The following is a 14,548-nucleotide window of genomic DNA, read 5'->3' on the forward strand; positions in this document are numbered from 1 at the left end:
GATTTTTTTATCGTTAAGACAAAACGCAAAAACCGACGTGTATTTTGTATTTCTTTCTGCAAACGTGTAAATTCGACGTATAAATCCAATTCTGTGGGTGATTTTTTTATTTTTATTTTTTAAATCGCTGCGTGTTTACTGCCGCACGCGGACCGTCCTACTCTCGTCCTACTTTTTACACATTTACTCACAGACCGCCGTCTTTCGTCTAAAGGGGAAATACGTGGAGCACCGGCGGCTCGGCTGAGCCGCCAAGTTGGAGGCCAAGGCCAAGTTGCGTCTTCCGTCCCCCCGCTGTGCCGTTTTGGTGATCAAATGTACCCCCTTTTCGGCCTTCCGACGTACCCCTGGTTTTCCGAGTGGAAATTTCGAACGTCCACGGGCGCGTGGACGAGCCGCGCAAATGATGGCCAGCGGGTTAACTTAAAAGTTTATAGAACTTTATTAGACATAGTAAACCATACACGTACAATATTACATTCATATAATGCAGATTACAGGGGCAGAAGAGAGCAGACAGGACGGAACATCATGACACCGAGCATACAGACACCGACACTACTCCACCGCTACTCCTACCATGCAGCACCGACATGACAAAAAAAAAAAGGAGAAGGAGCAGCAAAGAACATCTCCAAACCACAGACAGATTTCTTTTCTTTTTTTACTTTACTAACACAAGCTTCTTCTTTTTTTTTTTACTCTACACATAACACTACGCTACACGCTACTCTACGGATCAGCTGCGTATAGAAAAAAAAGAACGATTAAAATCTGTAACGTACAGAAGTAAATGTTCGCGGCGTGGTATGTCGTTGGCGTAGCTGACGGAAGTCTGACGTGACCCCGTCTTTTCTACAGTGTGTGTGGGGGGGGGGCGTTCAAAACTGGTTAACAAATAATAAAAGTACGAGCATTTTGCACCAAATGCATAAATATTTCCCCTTTTTTTCAAATACAAAAAGGGTAAAAAGATTCACGTGCAATCTTGATTGTGTGTGTGTGTGTGTGTGTGGTAACGTGATATATATATATATATATAGATCACACAAACTCCTGTTATTGCAATAAAATATTTCGTATCAATAAGACTTCACATGGTTGCGATCGTTCCTCCTGAAGCCCACGCGTCGGCCACGCAGGCCACGTCACCGAACCCCGGTCGGTGGGTTATTCCGTTCGATTTAAAACGGTTTAATAATTCCGGTTTGATAACGACAACAATAATGCACATTGTTATAAATGACCGCATCATTATACAGCAGCAGCCATACGCGCACGCAGGATCTAAATCAACAAATTTGTTCCTAATATTACCGAGGAACTACATGAATATAATATTAACGAGGAATAGTCGTAGTGGTTGTTTCGCGGTAAACCGGTGTGAGTAGAAAGTAGAAATTCTTATGCTGATTCTGGCGGACCTCCCCCCGGGGGGTTCTGCTCGCGGTTCGGCCACGTTGGGGTTTATTTTTTGCGTGTTTTTTTTGTTTGTTTTGTTTTGTTTTGGGGGGGCAAAAGCCTGACGATGGTTCTCAGATATATTTATCAGTTAATTGGTGATGACGTCACACGCGTATCTAGATGATGAGAATTCAGAACCAGAACCCCCCCCTCCCACCCACCACCACCTCTTCCTCCTCTTCCTCTTCCTCCTCCTTCTCCTCCTCCGCAGATGAATTGGGCCGGAAAGAGTTTCCCGCCGCCGCGTTCTAGAAGAAGGTGAGGGCCTGCTCGCGCAGCAGCAGTCTTTTCTTCTTCATGCGCCGGTTCTGGAACCAGATCTTGACCTGTTGGTCGCTCAGGTTGAGCCGGTCGGAGAGCTCCCGCCGCCGCTGGCGCGTTATGAACTCGTTGAGCATGAACTCGCCCTCCAGCTCGGCCAGCTGCAGCTTGGAGTAGGGCTTCCGCTTTTTCCGGGTGCGCGTGTGCATGGGGTACCAGGGGGCACCTGGGAACAGGGGGGCAGAAGTCAAGGCGACATCGGCACTTCCACGCAGGGATTCCATATTCATACAAGCACACTCATTTTCATATTTTCATATTTACTTATTGCAAATGGCTCCTGGATCATGTGTGATATGTCCTTCCAATTTTTAAAAAACACGCAGTTAATGTAATTTTTAATGAACATTTTTACTTTTCGTTCAAAAGCCAAGCTTCCCATCCCACTTTAATGCCATTATTATTATTATTATTATTATTAATAAGCTGCTGTCGCCACGCGCGCCATAAAACCCCCCGCGTTTTATCGAATCGGCTTTTCCGTCTTTTATTCGGCCAAACCGGGTTTTTCTTTTTCTTTTTTTAAACGCGGACAATGTCGCCCTTTTATTGCGCAGTAAGAGTTTACTGGTGTGTAAAGGAAACGGGAACTGTGTCTTTTCAGTGCCTCCCCTAGCGGTGCCCGCCCTGATGTGCACGCACCGTATGACACCACGTCCAAGAGGGGGAAATATGTGCATTATAACAATAACATTAATAATAATAATAACTAATAATAATAATAATAATGCATCCCTTTAAAAACACGAGGCGCGCAGTGCAGGCCACATCTCGTTAACGTCCAATAAACGCGATGCGTCGCAGCTTATAAACACACACACACACACACACACACACCCTGTGCCACTACTCACCTCCGCCTGCCGCCGTGGTGGACGCGTGCGTGTGCGCGCCAGGGGACGTCAGGGTGATGCCGGACGGGGTCTTGCGCCCCTCGTTGAGCAGCGACGAGCCGGAGTCGGACTCGAGCGACGGGCAGGACGGCGGGTCCCGCGGCATCTGGTCGCCGAGCGCGCCGTAGTCGTATTTGGGGAAGGTCCCGTTGTGCAGCGCCGGCTCCCCGACGGGCGCGGAGACGGAGGGGTCTCCCCGCACCCTGTCCTTGTGGCCGGCGCTCTCGGCGCAGCTCTCGCGGTTCAAGCCTCCTCCTCCTCCTCCTCCTCCGCCGCCGCCGCCGCCGCCGTTGCCGTAAAAACATTTGCTCTCCTCTTGTCGCGTTATGTCGCATGCTCGGTTGAAACTGGGGTTGAGGGACACGGGGCCACTGAAGTAGGACTGAGGGTATCCGTTGCACGGCTCCGACGGGGTCCATGGCAGGGAGCACACATTCTCCCTCCTGGGGTAGGGTAGAGACGGTAAACCCGCCAGCTGTCCCCCGGACGCGCGGAAATTGGGGAGGTAAAAGGTGTCTCCGGTGTGGATGTTTACCAAAGGTCCCACAAAACCGGGATTAAGGAGATTATGCTCGCCCATTTCGGCGGGCCCGACCAAGAGCTTCTAGTTTATAGCAATCTGACATTTAACATAGTTAAACCCAGCGCCGCCTCTGATTGGCTGCTGGCGGATCACCTGGTCACAACCTACTTACGTTACGCCACCCACCCGGCCCTGCGTCTGACAAAACAAAACATTCACTTCTGTATTACGGCTTTTATAAGCTTTTTAAAAATACTATAAACATTTTATGAAAAAAAAAATGTTTAAAAAAAAGCTAAACTTTTTTTTTTTTTCGCGCAACAGTACAGCGCGAATTTTGAAACGGAGTCCGAGTCTGTCACCAGCCTGCACGCAGAGGTGATAATATATCACGCCATCACAACATCATTTTGCCACAGATAATGCCCAAAAACAGACTAATGAATAATAATAATTAAAAAAAAAAAACCTGTGAAGAATTTATATATCGACAAGTGACTCGATCCTTTCAGCTGCTGGAAATATATATATAAAAATATTTTCACGAGAGCACCGTCTTTATCGCGCCCCGCGGTTTTGTTTTAGAGTAAATTACGAATGAATCGAACGTCACATAAAGCGGCGGAGCTCCGGTTTTATTGGCCGGTCGAGGGGAAGGAGTGATGCCAGGCGCCCGTTTACTGTACCGGGGTCAGTGGGACCCCGAGAACACCGACCGCGGGTTAACAAAGAGGAGAAGGAGGAAGAATGAGACAGGAAAGGAGGAGACACTGGGGTCGGCGGATGGACAGTTTGTCTCAGTAAACTTTCCCGAAAGTGCGGAGCTCCCGAGGTGTTTTAAAGAGACGACACGATTCGTTTATTTTAGTTTATTTTTTTTTACAAGGAGCCTGTATAAAAAGGCTTTAAAAAGAAAGAGGGACCCTTGGCAGTGAATCCAAGTCTAACGTCATGATGTCAGGTTACAGTCTATATACAGAGACGATGGTAATAATAACGCACGGCAAAAATATCGTTCGGGGGGGTGTTAGAACGTCTAATTTCTCACGTCTGAAGAAAACATGTTTGTATATTTCAAACGCGTAAAACGTCCAATAACGCGCGCACGCCTACGCGCATTTTTAATATTTTTCTTTGCAATAAAACCGCTGTGGCGGGCGCAGGAACTCGTGGTCAGTTGACCTGCAAAGGGCCAGAAGGCCCTGATGACGCGTGTTAATACTCAATATTCACTTCTTTATTCCTCTGGTATGGTGTAAGGGGGTACGTGGCTGAGAGAACAGGCCAGGATCTCCCCAAATGACGTCTGGTGGGGTGACCCCAGATTTCGGCGCATTTTACCCAACACGAGACGTGTTGCACAAAACGGTAGCACCGGAGGGCAAAACCAGCTCGCGTTATTCCTTTATTCTGTTTACTTGAGCCTAGAATTAAAATGATAAACAGGTAATCTAAAAAACAAAAAAAAAAACTGCGAGTTTTAGCGCTGCCTGGCCACGTGGCTACAGACATTGAGTATATTTTATGTATAGGTGACATATTTTTTTAACAGAAACGTATTATTAAAAATGTAGACATTTTCTTAGAGAATATTAGTACGATTTACATGATCTCTGGAGGTGCGGTTTGTGTGCAGACGATAAAGAATGTTAAAATGCAGACAGGTTACTACACCAGGATGCAGAACTGGAGCAGGTTAAAGGGGAGCCGAGAGTCTGGGACGCTCGGTCCCACGAGAAGGAAAGTCCCACGGCGCGGGGGCCTTCGACATTGTCGACGTGGTCGCACGTCAAACGTTCCCCGTGCAGACCGAACCGACACCGGAACGTACGGGGCCGCGCACGGAGAACGGCGACAGGAACAGCGCGGTGTCCACGCGTCCCTTCTGGGTTTTGGGGGAGAAGGTCGCCGCCAACAGGCGCCTCCGCCAGTTCAAGGTCACTGTCTAGTGCACTGTGACGTCTGGGCCCATTGAAGCGACCGTCTAGTCTTAAACAGCACAGCAGCGTCGACTTTCGATTCATCAAGCCGTGTGGAAAAAAAATAAGTCAGATATGTGGAGTAAGCAAAAAAAAAAAAAAAAAAAAAAAAGATTTAACCATAAACACTATTTGGTCCATAAATGTTGTAAAACGCAAGGGAAGCATGAAACATTTCTTTTAAAGTAGAATTGAGAATTGATCCACTTGAGCTGAATGGAGCTGTGATCACCATTCAGCCTGAATTAAATAAAATAATTCCAGACAAATATACATATATAGAGAGATTAAAGACAGATTAAATAAAACAATTCCAGGGAAATTCCACACACACACATCTATACATTTTAAATATGTAGAATTTATCTGGAATTATTTTATTTCATTTAGGACTCAGTCGGTACACAGCTCAGCTCAGATAGATCGATTCTACTTTTTAAAAAATGTTTCATGCTTCCCTTGCGTTTCACAACATTTATGGGCCAAATAGTGTAGCTGCTTTTTATCATTCCAGACAAATTACACACACACACACACACACACACACACACACACACACACACACACACACACACACACACATATATATATATATATATTTATATTTCTATATTTTAGCAGCAGTAGTAGTTGAAGGATTTCTAAAAGAAATATTCCTAAATGTTCTCCCCTTTATAGGCAAAACCATTCAAGATAAAACCATCCTGGTTTTTGTACACTCACCTCACGTGAATTTTCACATTACTGTCATTTTCACGGACGAGCCTCGCTGCGGACCGCCGGAAAACGACCACGAGAACACGATCTTCGGTGTTCGTGTTGTCGTGTGGAGCGTCGCTGGATCCGAGTTGTCGCTTCTCTCTCACTTCCTGGTTGTGGCGCCGGTTCGCCAGCAGAGGCTGTCAAGCGCTGTCATTTCTCCTCCTCGGCCTCTTCCGCGGGAACACAGACAAAGATCTGCAGCCTCTTTCTCGTTTTATACACGTCCATATATATTTTTAACAATTTATAAAACACGTATTATATGTATTAATTACAGTTTTCGAGCAGAATGAGATAATTTTACTGTTTATTTACACGTATAAATATTGAGGCTGTGTGAGCATTAACGTGAAATGTGTTGACATTCACGAGGGGGAAAAATGGACGAGACTGAAAAAGTTTTAAGAAAACGGCCCTGACTGGAGGCGAAAATCAAACTGCACAAAGCCAATAAATAAAAATTGAAATGTAAAAAAAGTAATAATACGAATAGTTATTACGAATAAAATACTATTCTGCCATATTCTCTGGCTGGCTGCAATTCACTATTTCAGTATATCGGACGTTTCACAGTTTCCCCTAAAACAATAATTTTAATAATACAATTAAAATGAAAATTATGGGGAAAAATCCAAATCTCGAGTATCTTGTCTCAAAAAAAAAAAAAAAGTCCAGAGGTACGAAAGCTGCCCACACTGTCCATCCCCGTCCTCGTCGCGCGTCATGCGCACCCCCCAAAAAACGCGGACGCGAGTAGATTTATGGATCCGCATCAGGATCCAGAACCGGTCTAGACTACATACCTTCGAACGGTTTTACGGCCGACGTCTGTGTTCCTGCAGGAGGGCTCCGGCGCACATCTGCTCCAGCGCACCTCCAGTCTGGAGGCCAGACACCCCACGACTCGCCCACGTCAGCGTCTACCTGTTCTCCGCGACGGTGGCAAATCGTTTCAACAAGACGGGCCTGCTTCAAACGTAAATATACAAGGAATTATAGACACGAATATTAAAACGACCCACCTCCTCCTTCACGTCTTATTGTTTTAGCGTGAAAAAAGGGGGGGTGAGGGTGGGGGGGTGGCGCGCTGCGCGTCCACGAACAATGACCTCCCACCTCCTGGCGCGACGTGTGAGAGGAGACCCACCCTTCTCCGGTCCGCTGCGACACGACTGCTCCAAGTCAAGGTCAATGTGACTGCATAGTCATGGTCAAGGGTAGCCACAAAAAAACAAAACAAAGTGACGTAAGGACAAGATAGACGCGCGAGAACCAAGAGGCTTCAGACCACAGCAAATAATCTTATTATAATACTTTCTAACATCTGTGGATTTTTTTCGATGTCTTGATGAAGTTTTAATGGCGTCTTTTCCCCTTGCTGCTCAGAAGTCATTCTATTTCTTGACGTGCAGAGTTACTTCAGGGCGACAACTGATCGAAACTTTGTTTCGTCTCTCTGTGGCTGGAACTCAAGCCGCTTTCCGAACGGAGCGCAGACGTGGCGCGGCGTCGACTCATCTTATTTCGACTCACCGAACGATGAACAAACGAACACATTTACCAACCAATAAAATGTATATATGAAGTAGACAAAATAATAATAATAATAATAATAATTTTATTCCTCGACCGACGCCAGAAGCGTGGAAGAGACGAAGAGCGACGCGAACCAAAACCCACGCCGACTTGTACTGGTGTGACCGGGAAATAACGTTCCTCCTGAGCGGGCTTTTTACTTACACAACCCCAACTCGCGCGCCACAATGACGTCGAGTAAGTTCTGATTTCTGCTCCAGGCCCATGTTATGTCCAACTTTCCCCTGATGTCCCCCATGTTCACGTCTTTACTTTTTTGTTTTTGTTTTTGATGGGTTGGGGTACTCAGTTTGTTGCCTAACGAGCTTCTCAGGGATTTCTGAGACTTGGGGTGACCACCCCGAAAACCCCGACACCAGAAGCGGTGTCTTCCTGAAAGAAGAAGAGGAGAAAGGTTCGGACACAGAGTGTGAGGCACAACGAACTGAATTGCAGGTTACAAATGCACGACTTTTTTTTTATTTACGACATACATTTCGTTCTGGGTTACACACCACAACACCGACACGCTGCGCCAAACCCGAAGAGGCAACGCGCATAAAACGACATAAAAGTTCACTGTACAAACCAAACAAGCAGAGTCTGTGGATGAATACGCATTTTCTCTTTAATCATCATCATCATCATCATCATTCCAGTTGCATGGCAGATACACATCCTTCACCGAATTTAAACGACGCACGACAGCCATACGCGTGCATGTGTGTGTGTGTGTGTGCGTGCGTGTGTGTGTGTGTGTGTGTGTGTGCGGAGTGGGGTTTCATTAAATAATAAAAACACGTAATAAGAACAGTACAGGCCCGGGAGACTCGAACCAGATCCCGGCCAGTCTCACCAGCACACACGTCCGAGGAACCCCCGTACACGTCCCTCAAGCTACAGTTTCTGAAGCACGAGAAGGTCGAAGAAAAGTCGGAATCGGATCCCGAAGGCGTGGCTGAAGATGGCGCATCAGACTTATAACATATAAATATAAATATATAGTTCGTTTAAGTGGAAAAAGAGGGGTGGGGGTCTTCGTGGGGGAAGGTTGGGCGCTCAGGTCGCATGCATGTGGCCGCTTGTCTTGGATTTGCAGACGAACTTCTTCTCCTTGACGCGGCGGTTCTGGAACCAGATGGTGACCTGGCGCTCGGACAGGTTGGTGGTGGCGGAGATCCGCCGCCGCTTGTCTTTGGTGATGAACTTGCTGGCCGCGTACTCCTTCTCCAGCTCCTTCAGCTGGAGCTTGGTGTAGGGGACGCGCTTCTTGCGGCCCCGGCGGTAGGTGCTGACCTCCGGCTGCAGCGGCACCACGTCTGAGGGCGCAGAGGAGAGGAGAAGGTCGGGCGTCAGAGCAGAAACATCTACACACGCACTTTTAACACACGACATATGAGAACTGCGTCCTTGCTCGTTGGAGTTTATCAGGTTTTTTTTTGTGTGTGTAAAAAAACGCTCAACTCCATAAAGTTTTCGCCTTTAAGCAGCCCGTTTATTTTTCAATCTGCTCGGACTCTCGGTGACGTTACACCAGCGTTGTCGCATTGGTGGTGACTTTGGACTGAGGATATTGAGGGGAAAACTAGAACTCTGCCTATTCTATTCTATTCTATTCTATTCTATTCTATTCTATTCTATTCTATTCTATTCTATCCATTTATATTTCGTTTATTTCTAATTGATGTGCCCAGTGTATTCATTTCATGCGTTTTAGCTTTTCCAGTGTCGGGGGAGCGTGTGTGTAACTTGTGCAAAGAATGTTGAATCTGCTGTTCGAGTACGAACTCGCATTTTCAATCCGGAGGCGCCCCCCTCCCCTTCAAAAAAAAAAAAAAAAAAAAAGATTGATGGTTAAAATGCACGAATCCTAAAAAGTGACAGATAACGCGCTGTCACAGCCATATATTTCAGGGTTGAAAAGGAAGATCGCGGGCGTCGTGCAGAAAAGGGTGACGGCAGAGGGAAGGAAGTCGTTTACAAGGGACAACGGTCAACAGGACAGTCGTGCTGAACACGAGGGACAAGACAAACGGCCAAGACAATTTTGCCCTTTTAATTGAATCCGATATATCGTCCCATTTCGTTATAGTTCATTATTACTATTATAATGTATAATTACACGTATTTAACACACGCGAGACAAAAACCTTCTATTTATACTTGTGACCAAATGCTGTGTAGGCGTGTACAGGCTACTTGACGTGCGCGTTAAACGTTAACTAGACGGTGAGTAATAACGCGATCAACTGCGGAATTTGTGGGCTAAGACGGAACGTGAAACCGATCCTCTGAAATAGAAATGGTCGTTTAATACGAGCAGCGGGGCTTCAAGTAGCCTGAGGTCGCCTCCTCCTGTCGAGCCATGAGGCTGGGCATGTGTGAAAAGCACCTTACACACACACACACACACACACACACACACACACACACACACACACACCTACACCTATGTGCGTTTCTCTATGAGACCCACAATTTGTTATAAATGTGTAACTGTACATAATTCTACGCATAACTACAAATCTCCTCTCTAATAATAATAATAATAAAAAACACCATATCCTCTGTAACCCAGAAGCGATTCTCATTGGTCCTCAGTAATGGAGGTGAGACAGATGAGCACAAAACACGAGCAAGATCCGCGAAGAAGCTCGCTAGACGTGACATTAAAACCCGCGTCCTCGGGGGAAATTAGAGACACGAAAGTAAGCTCCCACTCGGTCACGCGAAGGGAATGATTTACTGCCCCCCACCCCACCCCACGTCCACGCGGGACGGGTCCGGTGCTCTCACGCACACGGAAATGCCCCAGATCCTGTCAAATTTCGGCGCCGGGCAACGAAGGCGTTGCGCTGTACTGGGTTACTGCGCCACACGTACCCGTCATGTCTACGTACGCGAAGCATTAACGCTTCTGACATGTTTAGTCCGTCACCGCCGAGCATGATCACGATCATAAGAAATGTGCAGGCAGCAAAACGTGAAGACGCCCGCGACCCCCGAACCCGAAAAAAAAAAAAAAAAAAACCCACGGCCTCCATACCCGGAAAGGGCGACTTCCAGAGGTGCGCGGACTGGGTCTGCTCCTTGGAGCAGTACACCTGGCTGTCCCACCCGTTCGACAGAGCCCAGTGCTGGTAGCCCTCCATGGGAATCAGAGTCTCGTGCCGCGGCTCGGCGTGGGAGCTGATCCCGGGCACCACGGACACGTCCAGGTATCCCGGGACCGCCTGGTACGAGCCGGCGAAGCTCGGGTAGAAGGCGAACTCCTTGGCGCGGCCGGAGAGCTCGTCGGCGGGCAGCGCGCCGCCGGACTCGCCGTACTTGTCGGCCGGGTGGTAGGAGCACGGCTTCTGCTGCAAGTTCACGTTGTGCGAGTGCGACAGGCGGCAGCCGTAATACGGGCTCCCGAACGGGTAGCCGTAGCCCAGCGAGGCGCCCGACGACGTCTGGGGCGCCGGGCACTGGCGCGCGGCGTCCTGGGAGGAGAGGTCCGGGTACACGGAGCCCTGGTGGGTCGCGAGGGTTCCGGAGTGACGGGCGACCGCCGGGTGCGAGATGAGTTCCCTGCAGTGGGTCGCCGGGCAATTCCCGCTCAGTCCGTCCATGGATGGGTTTTTATGCGGACTATTTTCATTCGGGCTTTTTTCATAAACATACATCAAGGTGTCCGCCCAGCGTGGATGCAGGACCAGCGAAGTCGTCATATCACGGACTGCCGATGGTTTTTAAAAGTCGACCGCTCCAGCACCGACCTCTCACTTCCAAGCTCATTTTTTCTCGCCGAGCGCATGCGCACGGGGAGGCGCCGCGCGCCCGGGCCGTCGTTAATATCGCGGAATGGGCCGACACGTGACGCGGGGCGGGGCGGGGGAGCCCCGAGCGGCGGCCCATCCCCTTTAAACGCGGCGCTCGCGCGCGTCCGCCGTCGCGTCACGGAGACGTTCGGCCGCCGCCCATTGGCCGCGCGCTGGGGAGACGCGCGGATTTAAAGGGGAGGGCGTGATTGCGGCAGCGTTCTGATGGGGAGGAAGTCGAGTCCTCGTCATATTTACCGAAAGTGAGGAAAAAAAACACTTATTTCATTTATACGATTTAACGTTGAATGTGAATGAATTAAATTATCATCGCCTCCAATTAACATGTCCTGCAGATTCAGAACTGTAGATCTCGTCAAGGAAAGAAATTCTTCCGAAATGAAACCGATTTAGTGCAGATTATGTATCTTTTATAAACTCAGAATGAAACATTCGCTCAATTTCCCCGCATTTCTGACCAGGATTTTATTATCGTGATTTCAATCGCGATACAAAATGACCGCGAGCGCGGCCCGTGGCTCGTTTCATGTCCAGTTTTCTAAAACGTGCAAAAAATATACCTTTTTCTTTCTTTTGAGGATGGACAAAGGGTCAATATCCAAAGATGGTTTAATAATTTTTTGGGGGCTCGTCCAGTGGCTCCGTTTGCGTTTGAAGCGCGCGCGTATTTGGACACGTCGAGGTGTGAATTCAAATCGGGTTACGCAGTTTGGAGACGCGAAATGTAACGGAGACGCAACGCAGCGTAGCTTGCGGTGATCGTACGTTTTGTAAACGAAGCTGCTAGTCGACGCACCACACCGAGACCAAAAAAACCCACAAAAAAACAGGGAATATCCGGCTTTAACACGGAGCTGGAACGCTGGGTGCTGCCATACGAAGGTCCGTTTTTTCATGAATATACAGATTAATATTTCTCTGAATCACCCACAGAGATGCTTTGGCGGCTTTAAACGTTGCGTAAATTTGGTTCAAAATGGTCCAGTGTTGGCCGTACTGCAGTGTGATGAATGAATGAGTGTAATTATTATTCTTTTTTTTTTGTAGGTCGTCCTCTGACTGTGACAGACGGGTCCTTAACACACCGCACACCGACCGTGCGTGCGGATGAAAGTCGGGCATCTCCATCACGTCTCCGTTCCCAAGTCCGCGTAAACGTGGCGCAAATGTGAGCAGCCCTCGGTTTTTACGCCCAGCGGCCCTCACTGGCGGTGCCGTGAGAGCGACGGTAAACTGGTAAAATAAACGTAAAAAAACGATTTGTCTAAAGTTTCGGGCCCGGGTCGAGGGACTCGTCTTGGTAGCGCAGCGCAGGGGAGGAAAAAAGAGGAAGAAAAAAGCTCACAAATATTGACCATTCATCCAAATGGCAGCTGCCAGGAAGTCCAAGGTCAAGGTAGAAACGCAGACAAACAGGGTCGTAATCGGTCTAGACAGACAAGAATGAACTTCACACGGGCATTGTCGAGTGTAGCCTACGTGTAAAGTGATTAGAGGAGAGGGAAGAAAGGAGCTTCAGAACGCGCTGTTAAAATGCCGGAGGAAAAGGAGGAAAGAAAGGAGGAAAGAAAGGAGGAAAGAAAGGGGGGAAGAAAATCCGACACAAACGAACATAGGCGACGAGGCAGCGACGTTCTAGAAATAAACGACAAACGAGGTACCTGTTTTAAAACGACACCTGCTTAAACGATGGCGCGAAGGTACACGCTATAAGTCGGACAATCTGTGTATTTATTTCAGGGCATTAACGTGTCGGGGTAGGACTGTACGTGTACGTGTACGTGTACGTGCGTGTGGAGTCACGTCAGGCTAAACTGACCAGAACGCCAGTACCACGCGTGATACGGGGCGACCAAACTCAGCCAATAACGTGCCAGTAAGGCCGAGGAAGACGCAGACTTCACCTTCCTCCTCTTCCTCGGCTTCCTCGGAGTTTCTGGTCGAGCCTCGGCCTTACAGGTCAGAATTCGTACCAAAGTCCGTCGTTAGTAGGTGACTTTGTTTTGTGAATTGATTATGAATATATATATATTCTAATAAACAATATTAGTTGTACAAATTGTACAAATTAAAATATGTATTTTTTTATTATTATTAAATAAGACATCTGTTGTGATTTGTGGGTTATGGAAACGTGCACATCAAAATAATAATAAAAATATTTATGAACTTAAGTCAGCGTACCCGATGATGTTAATTATAAAAACACACACACACACACACACACACACACACACACACACACACACACACACACACACACACACACATGTATATACATACCAACAAAAAGCCTGAGATTCCATGACTGTGTCTCATGGTCTGTGAAGAACATACGACATGTCCACACCGGCCCCACCACTATATCAAAAATATGATCATTTCATAAGGGTTCAAAAACATGATTCCTCCCCTCTCCACGATATTCTGGAAATATCTCTATTATATGAATGCTTAATTTAAGGCCAGGTCTGTTATCTAATCAGGGTTTTTTGGACAACTTTTTTGGACAATTACGCGTGTAATTGTGACCGTTTTGTACGCGTTGTCTGTTGAATCCGTGTTTTGTTCTGGGCTGGGTGGTTCTGGGCTGTGCAGACGCGCACCTAGTTTAATCTCGAGTAATGTTGCGTGCAAGTGCACCACCATAAAATACCCCCATCCCTGCTCCCGTCTCTCCCCGAGCTCACGGCCGAATATAAAAGCCCAGTCGAGGTTTTATCAACGGAGCAGCGCCCTTTCTCGCATGCAAACAGCGGCTTTAAAGCTCCTTTCCTGCGGTCTAGTTAAGGGGGGCGTTCATGGCTCTGCGGTTACGCGAAAGCGCCCCACGTGACCGAATTCTGCGTCCCAGTTTATTAAGAGGAGACGGGATCATGTGGAAATGTCTTCCCCATATTCCCCACCGTCGGAACGGGACGATGGGCACAACCGGGAGGAATCGGTGCCTGATGTTGAAAACTTTTTCCATTTGACTATAAAATGTCTAGAATTGAGGGCTGAGCGCTTAGATCGAGGCTGTTCAAAGGCACACATGTGTGCAAGGAATTAAAAAAAAATCATTTCTGTATATATACATATAGATACATATAATAGTAGTATTTTGGGACGTTTATAATTAAGGATTTGTTCTCTACTGTTAAAATATAGGTACTTAGATTAACATAATTATGTGCGTTTACATGCATATACTTCCATAAAGTTTGTTCT

General features: G+C 47.5%; 2 protein-coding genes across 2 annotated transcripts; both read right to left on the minus strand.

Annotated features, from left to right (window-relative positions):
- Nucleotides 1-1,712: 1,712 nt before the first annotated feature.
- Nucleotides 1,713-3,258, minus strand: hoxc12b (homeobox C12b). The gene is made up of 2 exons (XM_028998548.1): nucleotides 2,640-3,258; nucleotides 1,713-1,951 (listed from the first exon to the last, which is right to left on the minus strand). Exons 1-2 carry the CDS (start codon nucleotides 3,256-3,258, stop codon nucleotides 1,713-1,715), a joined length of 858 nt encoding a protein of 285 aa, XP_028854381.1.
- Nucleotides 3,259-8,576: 5,318 nt separating this feature from the next.
- Nucleotides 8,577-11,227, minus strand: LOC114800762 (homeobox protein Hox-C13a). Its single transcript, XM_028998524.1, has 2 exons — nucleotides 10,564-11,227; nucleotides 8,577-8,836 (listed from the first exon to the last, which is right to left on the minus strand). The coding sequence occupies exons 1-2, from the start codon at nucleotides 11,225-11,227 to the stop codon at nucleotides 8,577-8,579; spliced, it is 924 nt and encodes a 307-aa protein (XP_028854357.1).
- Nucleotides 11,228-14,548: the final 3,321 nt, after the last annotated feature.

The sequence above is a fragment of the Denticeps clupeoides genome, chromosome 12 (genome assembly GCF_900700375.1).
Source record: "Denticeps clupeoides chromosome 12, fDenClu1.1, whole genome shotgun sequence".
Lineage (NCBI taxonomy): Eukaryota > Metazoa > Chordata > Actinopteri > Clupeiformes > Denticipitidae > Denticeps > Denticeps clupeoides.

Coding starts and splice junctions, on each gene's coding strand:
- hoxc12b (XM_028998548.1), bottom strand. CDS start 3,258: ATGGGCGAGCATAATCTCCTTAATCCCGGTTTTGTGGGACCTTTGGTA. Junction 1,952..2,639: donor CACCACGGCGGCAGGCGGAG/GTGAGTAGTGGC, acceptor CCCTGTTCCCAG/GTGCCCCCTGGTACCCCATG.
- LOC114800762 (XM_028998524.1), bottom strand. CDS start 11,227: ATGACGACTTCGCTGGTCCTGCATCCACGCTGGGCGGACACCTTGATG. Junction 8,837..10,563: donor CTGGAAGTCGCCCTTTCCGG/GTATGGAGGCCG, acceptor CTGCGCCCTCAG/ACGTGGTGCCGCTGCAGCCG.